Raw genomic sequence first — 13,138 nt, 5'->3', positions numbered from 1 at the left:
TGGAATACCTACATGTCAGCCAGTTACAATTGGGGGCCATCACGTTGATGTTGTCTGCAGATTTAAATATCTAGGTACTATCCTAGATCATAATCTAAATTTTACGGAACATACAGATCATATTTTTAAAAGGGCAACCCAAAGATTGTTTCTTTTAAGGAAACAGTTTTGACGTTAGTAGAGAGGTCACCAGTCTGCTGGAAAGTGTCATCTCATACAACATCACATGCTGGTATGGGAATCTAGGGGCTAGAGGCAAAAGTAAACTCACAAAATTATAAATATGGCCAGTAAAATCATACTGAACCCCCAGAGGCAGCTGGTGGAACTGTACACAACACACACTAAGAGGAAAGCTACCCACTACATCACACTTTTGAAAGACTCCCTTCAGGAAGAAGATATAGAGTACCTAAATCAAGCAGAAACATTTTTAAGAAATCTTTTATACCATCATCTATTATTTTGCTAAATCAATATAATCTATGAGTTTTATGATTAACTTATATTATTTACTGCTTTTTTTATTGACATCAACCTCTTTTGCACATTTCCATGTCTCCATATGTTGTACCTGCTGTATATGAGCTGTATGAGCTGTAGAGTTGCTTGTGTGTGCTATATGTTGTACCTGCTTTGAAGTCTTGTTTGTGCTTGCTATATGTTGTACCTGCTGTATAGTCTTTGTGTGTGTGTTTGCATTATGTTGTTGTTGTTGTACCTGCTGTGTAGTCTTTGTTTGTGTCTGCTTTATGTTGTACCTGCTGTATAGTCTTTGTGTGTGTTTGCATTATGTTGTTGTTGTTGTACCTGCTGTGTAGTCTTTGTTTGTGTCTGCTTTATGTTGTACCTGTTGTGTAGTCTTGCTTGTGTGTGTTACATGTTTCCACAGTAGTGGACAATAAAGACTTCTTATATTCTCTATTCTCAAACACTGAATAGATACATTCAATTTCTAGTGTTGAATTACAGTCTTTAGAACAAAAAGGTGTTCATCCTTTGTATTTTGAACCAATTTGTTGTTGTTTCTTTTACTGCTCCTTTTCTACCCTCTGTTAAAGTCCTAATGTTTTATTACTTTTACAACATCATTGTAAATGAGGGCTTTGCCCTCAATGGATTTTCGAGTTTAAATAAATCAAATCAAATCAATTTGGTGGATTCATGGATTGTTTTACATTCTCCGATACATTATAAAACATTTCACCCAACACTGAAATATTTCCCATTAAACATAGTTTCTACATAAATGTGTTTACGAATGTTGGTATTGGAAATATCTTTCAATACCATAGATTTATATGGTTTAGCAGGCATTATATCACAGACCTGTGTTGAGGTAAAATAACCATTACCAAATCTCTCATTAGCCACATAGGCTAAAAACAGAAATCAAAGCATGTCGAGAGAGGACCTTGTGCCACACTTGCACACTCACAAAAAAAAAAAAAAAAAATGTCTGTGTATGTGTGTCTGTGTGTGTGTGCGTGCACGCGCATAGAGGGGAGAACTTTTTCTCTTAGTTTTTTTTTTTTTTTTGTTGAGAGATTACCAAAAAGTTGCAAAGCTTGAAAACAACATACTGCCAGATGGTACTGGTGCTCCATGGTTCAGTGGCAGCAGCAGATGGGGCAGAGTGGCATAAATTGATGCCCTCTGAAAAACCCTGAAGTCCAAAGGACAGGGACAAAACAGCCATGATTAGCCATGGAACTGGAACCATTCCTTCACCAGCATATTACTACAACATCAGTCTCTTTGTTAGAGATTTGTTAAAAACTAAATGTAGATCACTGGTCCCTGAAAACTTCATGACGAGACATTTATCACCTAAATTGGACATGGGTTGAGACAAGAGCAGGAGTATTTCTAAGATATAAAATAGCCCTCATCTTGTCTCAGCCCAACTCTAATGGAAGTTCAACTTAAGATTTCAAAATAGGTAGCCTATTCTGTTTTTTATTTCTGATCTCACCTTGGGTCCCTTCTACATTCCATTTTCCCTGTTTAGTCAAGTCAAGCCAAGTTTATTTATATAGTGCATTTCATACACAGAGGTTATTCAATGTGCTTTACATAAACAATAGCAAATAGTATTAGCAAATAAAAGCATAGACATACATAAACATAAATCACAAAAGGAGTAGATAAAAGCATAAAAGGGTAATAAATAATGATACAGAGTAATAATTAAAAGACATAAAAAACAACCTAGAATGATTAACAAATTACTAGAACACCGCCAACAACTTAACCTGTGCATGTGCTTTATAGTGTCCAAGTCAGCCAACAACAGTGATAGTGATCCTAGTCAAACACTCAGTGAATAGAGCACTCTATATGAAGATTCTTGAAATAGCCCCGAACTGTGTGAGCACACATATATTTCCATTCAGGGACAAAAATGCCTCCTCATTAACCTACTTGGAGAGTGACTAAAACCCTAATTTAACACTCAGGGTTTCAGAGAAACTCTTTAGGGTTCCTTAGGGTAGAGAGTCGATAGTAGAGTTTGTAGAGTAGTATTTTTCAGATAAAGGCTACATAGGAGAGTAAAGTAAACTTGTGCTATAGGTAAGGGATTTCCCACATCCCTGTAATTTGTCATCTGTTTTTTCCCAACTCGGTAGGCCTATAGACGTTAGCCAGGCTAGTAGGCAGGAAGGAAAAACACACTGCATTGGTCTGCCCTCTAGTGGGAGAAGGAAGCAATATCCATAGAAAGAGTGGACACATCTGCCAAAACACACAGAATTACAACTTAAATAAATTAATTCCCTAGGCCTAATTGTTTTACCAATGAAATATTAATGAAACACAAGTTACTACAATATACAATATAGGCTACTATAAGTTATTTCTCATAGACGCATGTCGACTTAAACCGCTAAATGTAGGCTAGCCTAAGTGATTGAAAATCTGTATTGAGCATTTTATTTGTTTGTTTTTTGTACATCGTTTGCTTTTAGGGAGTCTATTTCTTCTGAGATTATTCAAACGACATGAGATTTAGACAAATATATAAATTTCTTACGTGCGCTGAAAAAACCAAGCTCACACTCGCCGGATATGACGTACATAGGAAAACAGGCCTTTTCCCCTTAGCGTTGGCTCCTTGGTAGCATTTGACACTTTCTAAGGGGAGTGTGTAATGATCTATATAACGTTTTAAAGTTATTCCAAGGACATTTTATTTTATAATTATTCTGTCTGGGAGTCTTAAAAATCATCCGAAGTCATGTCTATGTATCAGGTAAAGCCCATCACCGGGAGTGACATAAACGTTGATTTGCCGACGTGCATGTACAAGTTACCGAACCTCCATGCACAGCCTGGCAGTGGCAGCTGCATCGACAATGTGCTACAGGTAATTCGAGTTTTGGAACTAGCTAACTAGCTAGCCCCTAAAACACATATTTTGACCCATGTCGAGTCGAATTTGTTCGCCTTTAAGAGCTACAGGGCTAGCAAGCACGCCATTCACTAATCGCGGTGCCCAGTCACGACAGCTGCTAGGATAGTCAAATTTCAGCTAATGTTAGCAATAGCATCCCTGGGTCTTCCCTGCTAATCCAATGGTGGTCACATAACCTATTTTGGTGTAAATCTGCTCTGCCGTGTTTACAAGGAGGCGCAGGCACTTGAAAATTAGTCCTCATACTGTTGGTCAAATAGACGTCTAACGTGTTTGTGTGTGTGTGTGTGTGTGAGTGTGTGATTAACATTGATTGCGCTTAGATCATGAAGTTCAACATGGTTATGGTTATGGGATTTGGCAGACGCCTTTGTCCATCCCCTATGTAACGTTCCTCCTGCTTAAACTCTCAGCCACGCACTGGGACATGGCTTTCAGTCTAGACACTTATCACTTGACAGTTATCAACTGGCCCGTATGTCTCGTCCGACCAGAATGGCGAGGTAGACCCAGCCCTGAAGGCTCTGGAGCAGCGTCAGGATGATATCTTGCGCAGACTCTACGAGTTGAAGGCAGCAGTAGACGGACTGGCTAAGACTGTGACCACCCCTGATGCAGACCTTGATGCAACATCTCTCTCATCGGCTGCCATGATGTCTGCGCCTAAAGAAGTGGCACACCTGGACTCATTATTGGGAAAGGTATGGTATATCAAAACACCTGGCTGGCATATCGAAACACCTGGCACCAGGTTTTCTTTGAATACCGATTGTTCACTGTTGAACTCTAATAACCTCATGCATAGTTTATAAAACTTCCTGTAATCACTCTGAAGTTTCTTATAGTGTTTGGAGTCTAAGTGTTTCCTTCTGTCTATTTGCATATTACTGGGCAAAGCAATACGCACCACTTTTTCACACAGTGAAATTAAATACTTTGTCTTGTTTAAATGTTCACCGTCTTAACTCATACAGGACCTGGGTGCTCTGCGAGACATCGTGGTCAATGCCAATCCGTCCAGCCCTCCACTGAGCCTGCTGGTACTCCACGGGCTCCTGTGCCAGCGGTACCGCGTGCTGTCCACTGTCCATGTCCACTCCTCCGTCTCCTCGGTCCCGCCGAAGCTGCTAAACTGCCTGGGGCCACGCCACGCCGACAGCTACACACGCCAGCGCTTCCAGCTGGGCTTCACCCTCATATGGAAAGATGGTGAGTTGATAAGGCATGGGCATGCAGAGAGGTAGTACAGACAGTTACATTACTGAACTGAGCTCACAATGACCCCGTCGGATATTTTCCTCAGATCCAATTTTTTTGTTTGGCTGTTCACATTACCTTTTAAAATGTGGTCTATATCAGATTCCAGTGTGAACTGTTAGCGGTTTCGAACTGACCCGCATGCGCAAAAGAACAATAACATCAGCTAACTCCTGCGGCGCATAATTGTGACAAATGTCGATGTAGATTGACACAAAAGTCGCATCAAATCCACGTTGGTTGTTCACACTGCGGCCGCATTGAAAAAAATCAGACCTGGGTCTGATTCACGACCACATATGGAAGTGGTCTAAATCTGATTTGAAAAAATCAGATCTGGGCAAGATTTGAGTGTTCACACTACTTCTGAAGAAGTCTGATTTGGGCCACTTTTGGCTGCAGTCTGAATGGGGTCAATGAGAGTTCCGTATTGTACGATCCACGAGCCATTGAAGGGACATTGGGTCTTCAATCTTACACTGTCAACACAATCTTACATTGTCTATATGAGTGTCAGCAAGAAATAGACATCCGTCTGGTTGCAACTGTGTGTCATGTAGCCAAGTTGTTAGGTGAAATAAGCTGCAAGCTTAGCTTTATCATGCTTTTACATCAGCGCAAAAAATGCCATGTGAAATAAACTGAACCTACGCCATTATGCAACACTTTAATTTATGTTCACTACACTATAAGGACAAAAATAATTGGGACACGTTCACTTAATCGTAGTGTGGAAATATACGCACATCTATAAAAATTCGACAGATGCTGAATACTAGCAAATACGTAGGAAGAAGAAAAGATGTCCGCACACTGTCTTGTATGCTCCCAGTTTAATGGTAGGCTAAGTTACAACGTTTCGACCACTCAGGTCTTCTTCAGGTATAAACACCTTGGGATTAACTGGATAGAAACACTTCAAAATCTTGTGAAAGCTTTCTCAGAAGGGTGAAAGCTTTTATAGATGTCCTATGTTTCTAGATTTTGAATGGTATGTCATAAAAGGTCCTTTAGGTGTATTGGCCAGGTGTCCCAATACTTTTGTCTATATAGTGTGTCAGGTCCATCATTGCAGGGGGTTCTTGGGGTCACACACCTAGGTTTTAGACATTTAGACTTGTAAGACTGTAATGCCATGTACCCCAAGAAGCAAATAAAATTCATGACTTTGAATACCCTATACACCCTACCAGATGAACTTCCTGTCTTGATGTGATCATAGGAACTTCATATCACTGGCCTCCTAGTCATCTAAATGTCTCTCTGTGGCTTCTCTGTTTGTGTCCATCCCAGTGCCCAGACTCCAGATGAAGTTCAGTGTGCCCAACATGTGCCCCATCGAGGGCCAGGGCAACGTGGCGCGCTTCCTGTCTCGCCTGGTGGGTCTGGAGCCCCACGACCCGGCGGCCGCCACGATGTCCGACAGTTGGGTGGACACGGCCTTCTTCCAGCTGGCTGAGGGCAGTGGCAAGGAGCAGGCGGCTGTGCTTCGGGCGCTCAACGCTGCGCTGGGCCGCGGGCCCTGGCTGGCGGGCGCAGAGCTCTCACTGGCCGACGTTGTGTGCGCCTGCTGCCTCCTGCAGACGGGCACCAGTGCCGCCTCGGCCCCCGCCAATGTCCAGCGCTGGCTCAAGGGGTGCCAGAACCTAGGCCACTTGTCCTGCATCACCCCACTGCTGTAGTTATGGTCTCGGGAGGTGTGTAGATTGTAAAAGGCATCTTTTATAATCTAGTATAAGGCCTTTATACACCCTACATAACTTGGTCATAAGACTGTATCTTTTGCTCACATGTCTACTGTGTTTGACATCATGGTTAATGATGTTCGTATGACCGGAGAACTACAAAAGGAATTATTTCATTGAACTCGCTACTGTTGACATTGTTTTTTTACTTTGTTGTGAAGTAGGGTTTATAAAGGCCTTATATAGCTCTTATGAGGCAGCCCTAAAGAAGTGGAACTTTAGACAGATACTATGAAACCCTGATAACGAGGAGAGCTATACAATGCTGTACACACACATCTTCCCTTTCCACCTTGTGCCTAATATGATGTTGTACTAGATGTGTGAGCTGCATTGCTAACAGGTAAATACATTTTTAACACATTTGTAAATGTGAAGTACTGGACCTACTGATGTCTACAAGCAGTATGACAACATTGGAGACTTACTTTGTGTTTCTGTTGTGTATTAAATTTTCCACTTTGGGTCATATCTGATTGTTGTATTTCTATTTATTTCTATTTTTCTGTTGTGCTTGTAGCATACTTAAGATCAGTTTGTCGTCTAAGACCCCATTATTTGGGGCTCAGTAGTTGGTTGTTGGTGAGCAGGGCTCTAGAGTGCATCCAAAATGTTTAACTCTGACTACAATTTTCCCTTGGTCGCACTGGTGCACCCAACGTCATAAGTGAGTGCCTATAGAATTTCCTCAATGCTCTGACAACAGCTCATGAAATGTATATGCAGAGCGATAAAACCTTGGAATTGTGACGATGCAATGAGAAATGTGGGTGCACCTACTGTAAATTTTGTGCTAGTGCACCTAAATAAAAAAAAGTTAGGCGCACCAGTAACCTGACTCCCGCCAGTGGAGCTAGGCGGAACGAAATTCACCTGGTGTGAGTCAGGTTAGCGCGCCAGTGCAACCAATGCAAAAAGTTAGTCTGGAGCACTGGTGAGGTTTGTGGCATTCAGTTTTTCTCTGTGTATTATACTCGCATGAAAGATTCATCTGATTTTGGTGTGTGGTTTGGGTTCTTTGTAGCTTATTACACTTCACTCAAGTACAGTTAGAGAATTCTGTTGATGAAGTAAGTGAATTCCCAACATAAATCCCAGCCTGGAGTCTTAATTGATTGCCTAAGTGGTTTCAAAAGTACACAATCACTTAAGCATATAGGTGGTAGAGTCAGTCATATAGGTTTAGTCAGATTTTTTTTTCTTTTTCGCATGTCCAAATTTCCGTCAAGGATTCCCGGGACACTGAAAGACCGGGGTAGACGAAACTTGGTGGGCATGTAACCTCATGGATAGCATGGAACCATCGTTTTTCATTTTGATCTGTAGCCCCCCGGCTGGACTGCACCCCCCGAAAGGAGGGTAGAGCAGACACAGTTTTCTGTGAATATCTGGAGAACCCTAAGGTTTAGGAGGATGTCAACCCATTCCATAACCACTCATTTCATGTATAGCGCCACCTAGTTAAACACAAAAAAGTAAAAATGAGGTGTTGTAATCGCAGGTATCTGTGACCTAACATAGTCAAAACTGCACGAAATTGGAAGTGTAGGATCATTATGACACCCTTTGAATGCACGCCAAGTTTCGTGGAATTCTGTTTATGGGGGGCCACACAATAAATTAATTTATGTTACTATACACCAACTGGCCTGTAGGTGGCCGGAGGCAGTTTTCTGTGAAGATCTCGAGAACCGTAGGGCCTAGGATGTCCACCTTTTTTTTTGTATGTTGATCTTAAGGGGGCATGTCAACCCATCCCATTACCACTTATTTCATGTATAGCGCCACCTAGTTAAAAATTAAAAAGCAAAAAATTGGGTGTTTTCATCACAATATCTCTGGCTGACATGGTCAAAACTGCACAAAATTGAAAGTGTAGGATCATTATGACACCCTCCAAATGCATGCCAAGTTTTGTGAACTTTTGTTCATGGGGGGCCTTACAATAAAATAATTTATGTGTACATTTAGTGACCGTACACCAACAAGGATTCCCGGGACACTGAAAGACCGTGGTACACGAAACTTGGTGGGCATGTAACACCACATGGATAGCATGGAACCATCGTTTTTTGTTTTTGATCTATAGCCCCCCCGCTGTACTGGACCCCCCGAAAGGAGGGTAGGGCAGACACAGTTTTCTGTGAATATCTTGAGAACCGTAGGGCCTAGGATGACCAATTTTTTCCATATGTTTGCCTCCAGGGATCATGTTAACCCATTCCATGTGCACACATGTGCATAAACAGATAGATGACACATACTCACACAGTAGACAAATGTACGCATGCATGCACATGCACAAACACACATACGCAGGCAAACACACAAGCACGCACACACACACCCACACACATAAACATAAACGTGTACACGCACACATGAACACAATTCAAGAATTTCTCAGAATTATGAACAGGCAAGATGGGGGTGGGGTTGTATAAAATGAATTTTACATGTGAAATCTATGAACTAATCATGTTTTGGTACTTGTCGTCTAGCAGATACCAGTGAGAATTGAGTGTGGATAATGCAATTTAGTGAGACAGAATCATATAGGCCTTTCAGGGTGATTTATTTTTGTGGAAAAAATGTGCTGGACTGGGCGGCGGTCATATTTTGTACCGCTCTGCGGTACATCTAGTTTGCAGTTCTTGTAATTAGGCTCTTATGAAGGTGTGTGGTGTAAACATCAAAATATTTTAAGTAAAGTGAATAATTGCCTTGATAGTAGCAATTAATGGGTTTAACACACGTTGGCACAAGTAGTGAAGTACAACATGTGTGCAGTAGGTGGCAGCTCAGTCTTGATTTTAATTTTAAGTTGGGGCAAGGACTGCTTGACTGAAATCAGTGAAGTCAGGAAGATAAATCCAGGTTGTGTACATACATGGTTACTTGGCAAAATCAAGATGTCTTGTTTAGACAATAACTTTTGGACTCACACTCACACGTGGTGTGGCATGAATATTCATAGATGACATGTAGCATAACAGATGTGTCATACAGGGACAATGAGTGCAAGTGATTAAGAAAAAAATGAAAGTGTTTTAGGCATGTAGGACTACTTTGATGCTTTTAGAGAGAATTGAGTGCCTTGAAATGTGATCACATTAGTGTAATGTGGTCGATCCGTAATAATTATAATAATGTAATTATTATTATTATTATTATTATGAATTTGAATGTGGTCGATTCGTAATAATTATAATAATGTAATTATTATTATTATTATGAATATTAAAGAAGGAGATGATGAGTCACATTGCTTGAAGTAAGAGAGCCATATACATGTCTTGAATGCATGACTTAACCTCTGCTATGCATGACTTGGCCTCTGCTTTTGAGGAATTATAAAAGAGTGTCAGTTTAGACATCGATATAAAAAAGCAGAGAACCTTTACATGGGACCGCTGGAATGTGAGTCTGACCAACACAACTTGTGTCAACCCAAGACTTGAGAGCATTGCTGGATGATGCGGAACACACCACTATGTGCGTAAATACCATACAGATAAACCGCTTTCATTCTAAGAAGACATAACAGGGTACTCCTTGAATAAATGCGAAGATGGCAGCATGGTTTCCTTTGGTCTCTCTGCCTGTCCAACTGTGACAGTGGGCTCCTGAGACACGCACAGCTCTCCATCAGACCCGCTGATGACACAGCCATGCCTGAGCCCCTCCATTACAGCCCACCTCAGCCTGCGCTCCTCAGGGGGCCGTGGGAGAGCTCTCTCATCACACTCGCAGCTGAGAGGATTGCTGGCCAAAGATCAATGGGAGAGGAAAAAACAAATAGATAAAAAATAACACAAGAACACAGTGATCAGTTCTTGCCACTTAAACTAGAGATAGTCCTAGAGGTGGACACCAGCTTGATGTCAAAAGAGACAAGACCTTTGTTTTATGTTATACATCCCAATATTTAATCAGCTCCATGTCATTCATAGCCTGGTTAGCATGCAGACCTTATCAATTGGAATTGAGCCAAAGCCAATTCGCCAAAGGTTCTTATGGGTATTCCCAGGCTGTGCCATTCAGTCACTGATCTCCATTTTAGAAGGTGTTACAAGGACTACATTAGTGCCTAGGCCAGGGGGATATTCCAAGTATGTGCTTGAGAGACAAGCCTGGGTAACTTAACCCAGAGTAAGTGGTGAACCTCCTAAAAATACTACTATAGCTTTATTTTGCTAGAGGAATGAAGCCAGCTGGCTCCTCAGTTTATGTTCCAAACTAGAAAGTGAGGTGTCAATCTTCCATTCTGTGGTTTGAGATGAACTCCATTCCATTCCGCACTTCCATTTTGAAGAAAACAAAACTAGAAATAGGAGAGAAGGGTTGGTGACAGGCAACAATCATTGTCATTGTTAGAGCTCAGTTGCAAAACAATTATTGACATGCAATCTACTGGGTGCTTAGCAACCCCCACCAGGCAACACCTCTTCCAACGGGTACCGTCTATAAAATATATTGACGTTGAATTGTCACTCAAAGATCACACAAGCTCCATAAAACTCACCCAGCAGAGTGCAGAAGAAGATTTGAATTCTACCCACAAAAAAGCTCAGTTACAAACCATTGGGATCCATATGGTTGCTTTTGTATATGGTTGCTTTTGTATACTATACTATATAGTGTATGGACATGGAAAACTGATTCAGTCACATTACCCCAGACTTGTGAGGGATGCTGTGCCTAATTCTCACAATGGTCAAAAATGACTGTTTCATGTAGGATATAGTGTTGTAACAACTGAACAGAAAATCCCTTTTAAACTGTTAAACTGTGAAATAAACCACTGAGGTTTGGTAGTTATCTGTGGATAACATCTACTGTAGTTATTTACAGGTGTGGTGTGTCATTTGTGAGTTCCGTCTAAAAATGTGAGACCTGGCCTAGCTATTCCTTATTATTTAAAGGTAATTTTGTTGAGTGGCTATTCCATTTCACGTTTACAGAGTGTTATCTAAAAACTCATTATGTGTTTTTACCAGAGCAGGATGCTGTTGTGTTCTAGGAGGTCAGTGAGGTAGGTGGGGGTATAATTGTGTAGGGCCTTGTATGCCAGGAGTAGGACTTTGAAATGTATTCTGTAGGCAACTGAAAGCCAGTGCAGTTGCATCAGTAATGGTGTTACATGACTAGTGGATTTGGAGCCTATAATAATCCTTGCTGCAGAATTCTGAATTAGTTGGAGCCGATGGAGTAGCTTATTAGGGATTCCGGACAAGATGGAATTACAGTAGTCAAGGCGGGATGTCACATACACATTTACAAGGACTTCTGCACTCTGCTGGGTGAGCGCTGGGTGAAGCTGTGCAATATTCCTTAGATGGAAAAAGGCACTTCGAGACATATTGTTTATGTGTGCACTAAATGAAAGTGTATTGTCCAGTATGACACCAAGGCTCTTGACATGGTTGGAGCAAGGGATGGTGCTCCAAGATGGTGGGATCTACACAAAGGGTGAAAGGTTCCATCTTAGCAAGAGCTGATTTGAAGCCAACCACTAGTAGCTCAGTCTTACTGCTATTCAGCTTGAGGTAGTTTTGTGTCATCCACAAGTTTATGTCATGGAGGCAGGCAGTAATTGCAGCTGGCAGAAGAGTGGCAGTGGGTTTTGTAGATAAGTAGAGCTGGGTGTCATCAGCATAGCAGTGAAATTGAACACCATGTTGCCTGAGGATAGTGCCAAGTGGGAGGAGGTAGATAATAAACAACAGAGATAACAAATGATAACATAATATTGACCAGATCATATCATGTAATGGCATAATTCATGACCACAATAAATGAAGACATGTTGCATATATTCTGTTAATGGGCAAAGTGGCCTTATTTGTTAGCCTATACTATTAATAATACAAAGCAACAAATGAGACATTTTTATTCCAGCAACAAATAACAATTTCCCTGATTCCAAGGCTAGTATAGTGCAGTAACAAGTAGGCTACTGGATTTCACAGCCTACATTTGCATATGCAATCATAATGCCATGCCATCATCTAATATGAGACCTTTGGAGACTACAAGACTAGATCAACTTGGTAAAGCCCCTTAGTCAACATCTCAAGTGGTTTCCTACCTTACTAACAATACTGAACTCTGGAAATATTCGCAAAACTTTATAGCCTAAATTGCCAAGGGCTTGACATATTTCTGCCATCTAGATCAGGCACCTATGCAAATGTGGGAGGAGATACGGTAACAAATAACGCAAAATCTGCACTCTGTGATAAATCTACATTTTTTAAATTTGATTGATAAAACATTTGAGAAGAGCTTGAACTAGCAGGCTATATAAATAAAAGTGACTTGACTTGTCTGGACCTAGACTCTGCCTATGCAACGCAACCCTGCCTATGCAACACCTCACGCAACCAACGGCATCGCTTTTGTCGGCATCACAGATATGCTATTACTGTCATCGGCTCCTTTTTCTTATGACAACTTTTATTTCATATCCGAAAGCAAGTCGTTAGAGAAGTAAAAGTCTGTGTATGAAGCCCACCAGGGAAAGAATAATTGACATGTCATTTTGTTTCAGTCAGGGCTACAAGTGGTTAAGGCTTTACACTTAAACACACATATGCGCAACCGTTGAACCTTTCGGAGAGCTGAAGTTTGGAGGCGAGGATGTGCGCACTGAGATGACACCTGCGATAAGAGTCGGCTTCGGCTTCGACAGTGTGGGAAAACAAAGGCGTGTGGACAC

At 41.3% G+C, this 13,138-nt stretch overlaps 1 protein-coding gene across 4 annotated transcripts; it reads left to right on the top strand.

The window, feature by feature from the left end:
- Positions 1–3,087: 3,087 nt before the first annotated feature.
- On the top strand, positions 3,088–6,888 carry aimp2 (aminoacyl tRNA synthetase complex interacting multifunctional protein 2). Of its 4 annotated transcripts, none has more exons than XM_042087262.1 (4): positions 3,088–3,253; positions 3,910–4,116; positions 4,390–4,624; positions 5,966–6,888. In XM_042087262.1, the coding sequence occupies exons 1-4, from the start codon at positions 3,239–3,241 to the stop codon at positions 6,352–6,354; spliced, it is 846 nt and encodes a 281-aa protein (XP_041943196.1). In that variant the 5' UTR covers positions 3,088–3,238; the 3' UTR covers positions 6,355–6,888. The 4 variants fall into 4 exon arrangements, with proteins under 4 accessions (XP_041943196.1, XP_041943195.1, XP_041943194.1 ...); XM_042087261.1 differs by having other exon boundaries at positions 3,877–4,116; XM_042087260.1 differs by having other exon boundaries at positions 3,088–3,367.
- The last annotated feature ends 6,250 nt before the right edge of the window (positions 6,889–13,138 follow it).

Source organism: Alosa sapidissima, chromosome 3 (assembly GCF_018492685.1).
Source record: "Alosa sapidissima isolate fAloSap1 chromosome 3, fAloSap1.pri, whole genome shotgun sequence".
Classification (NCBI taxonomy): Eukaryota; Metazoa; Chordata; class Actinopteri; order Clupeiformes; family Clupeidae; genus Alosa; species Alosa sapidissima.
The sequence above is the reverse complement of the archived record's forward strand: the minus strand, read 5'-3'. Positions and strand labels throughout refer to the sequence as shown.

Bases quoted from the DNA above. Each gene is read 5' to 3' on its own strand.
- aimp2 (XM_042087258.1), top strand. From the start codon at position 3,239: ATGTCTATGTATCAGGTAAAGCCCATCACCGGGAGTGACATAAACGTT. The intron at 3,368-3,876 runs GTAATTCGAGTT...ATCACTTGACAG, and splicing joins GCATCGACAATGTGCTACAG to TTATCAACTGGCCCGTATGT. The intron at 4,117-4,389 runs GTATGGTATATC...TAACTCATACAG, and splicing joins TGGACTCATTATTGGGAAAG to GACCTGGGTGCTCTGCGAGA.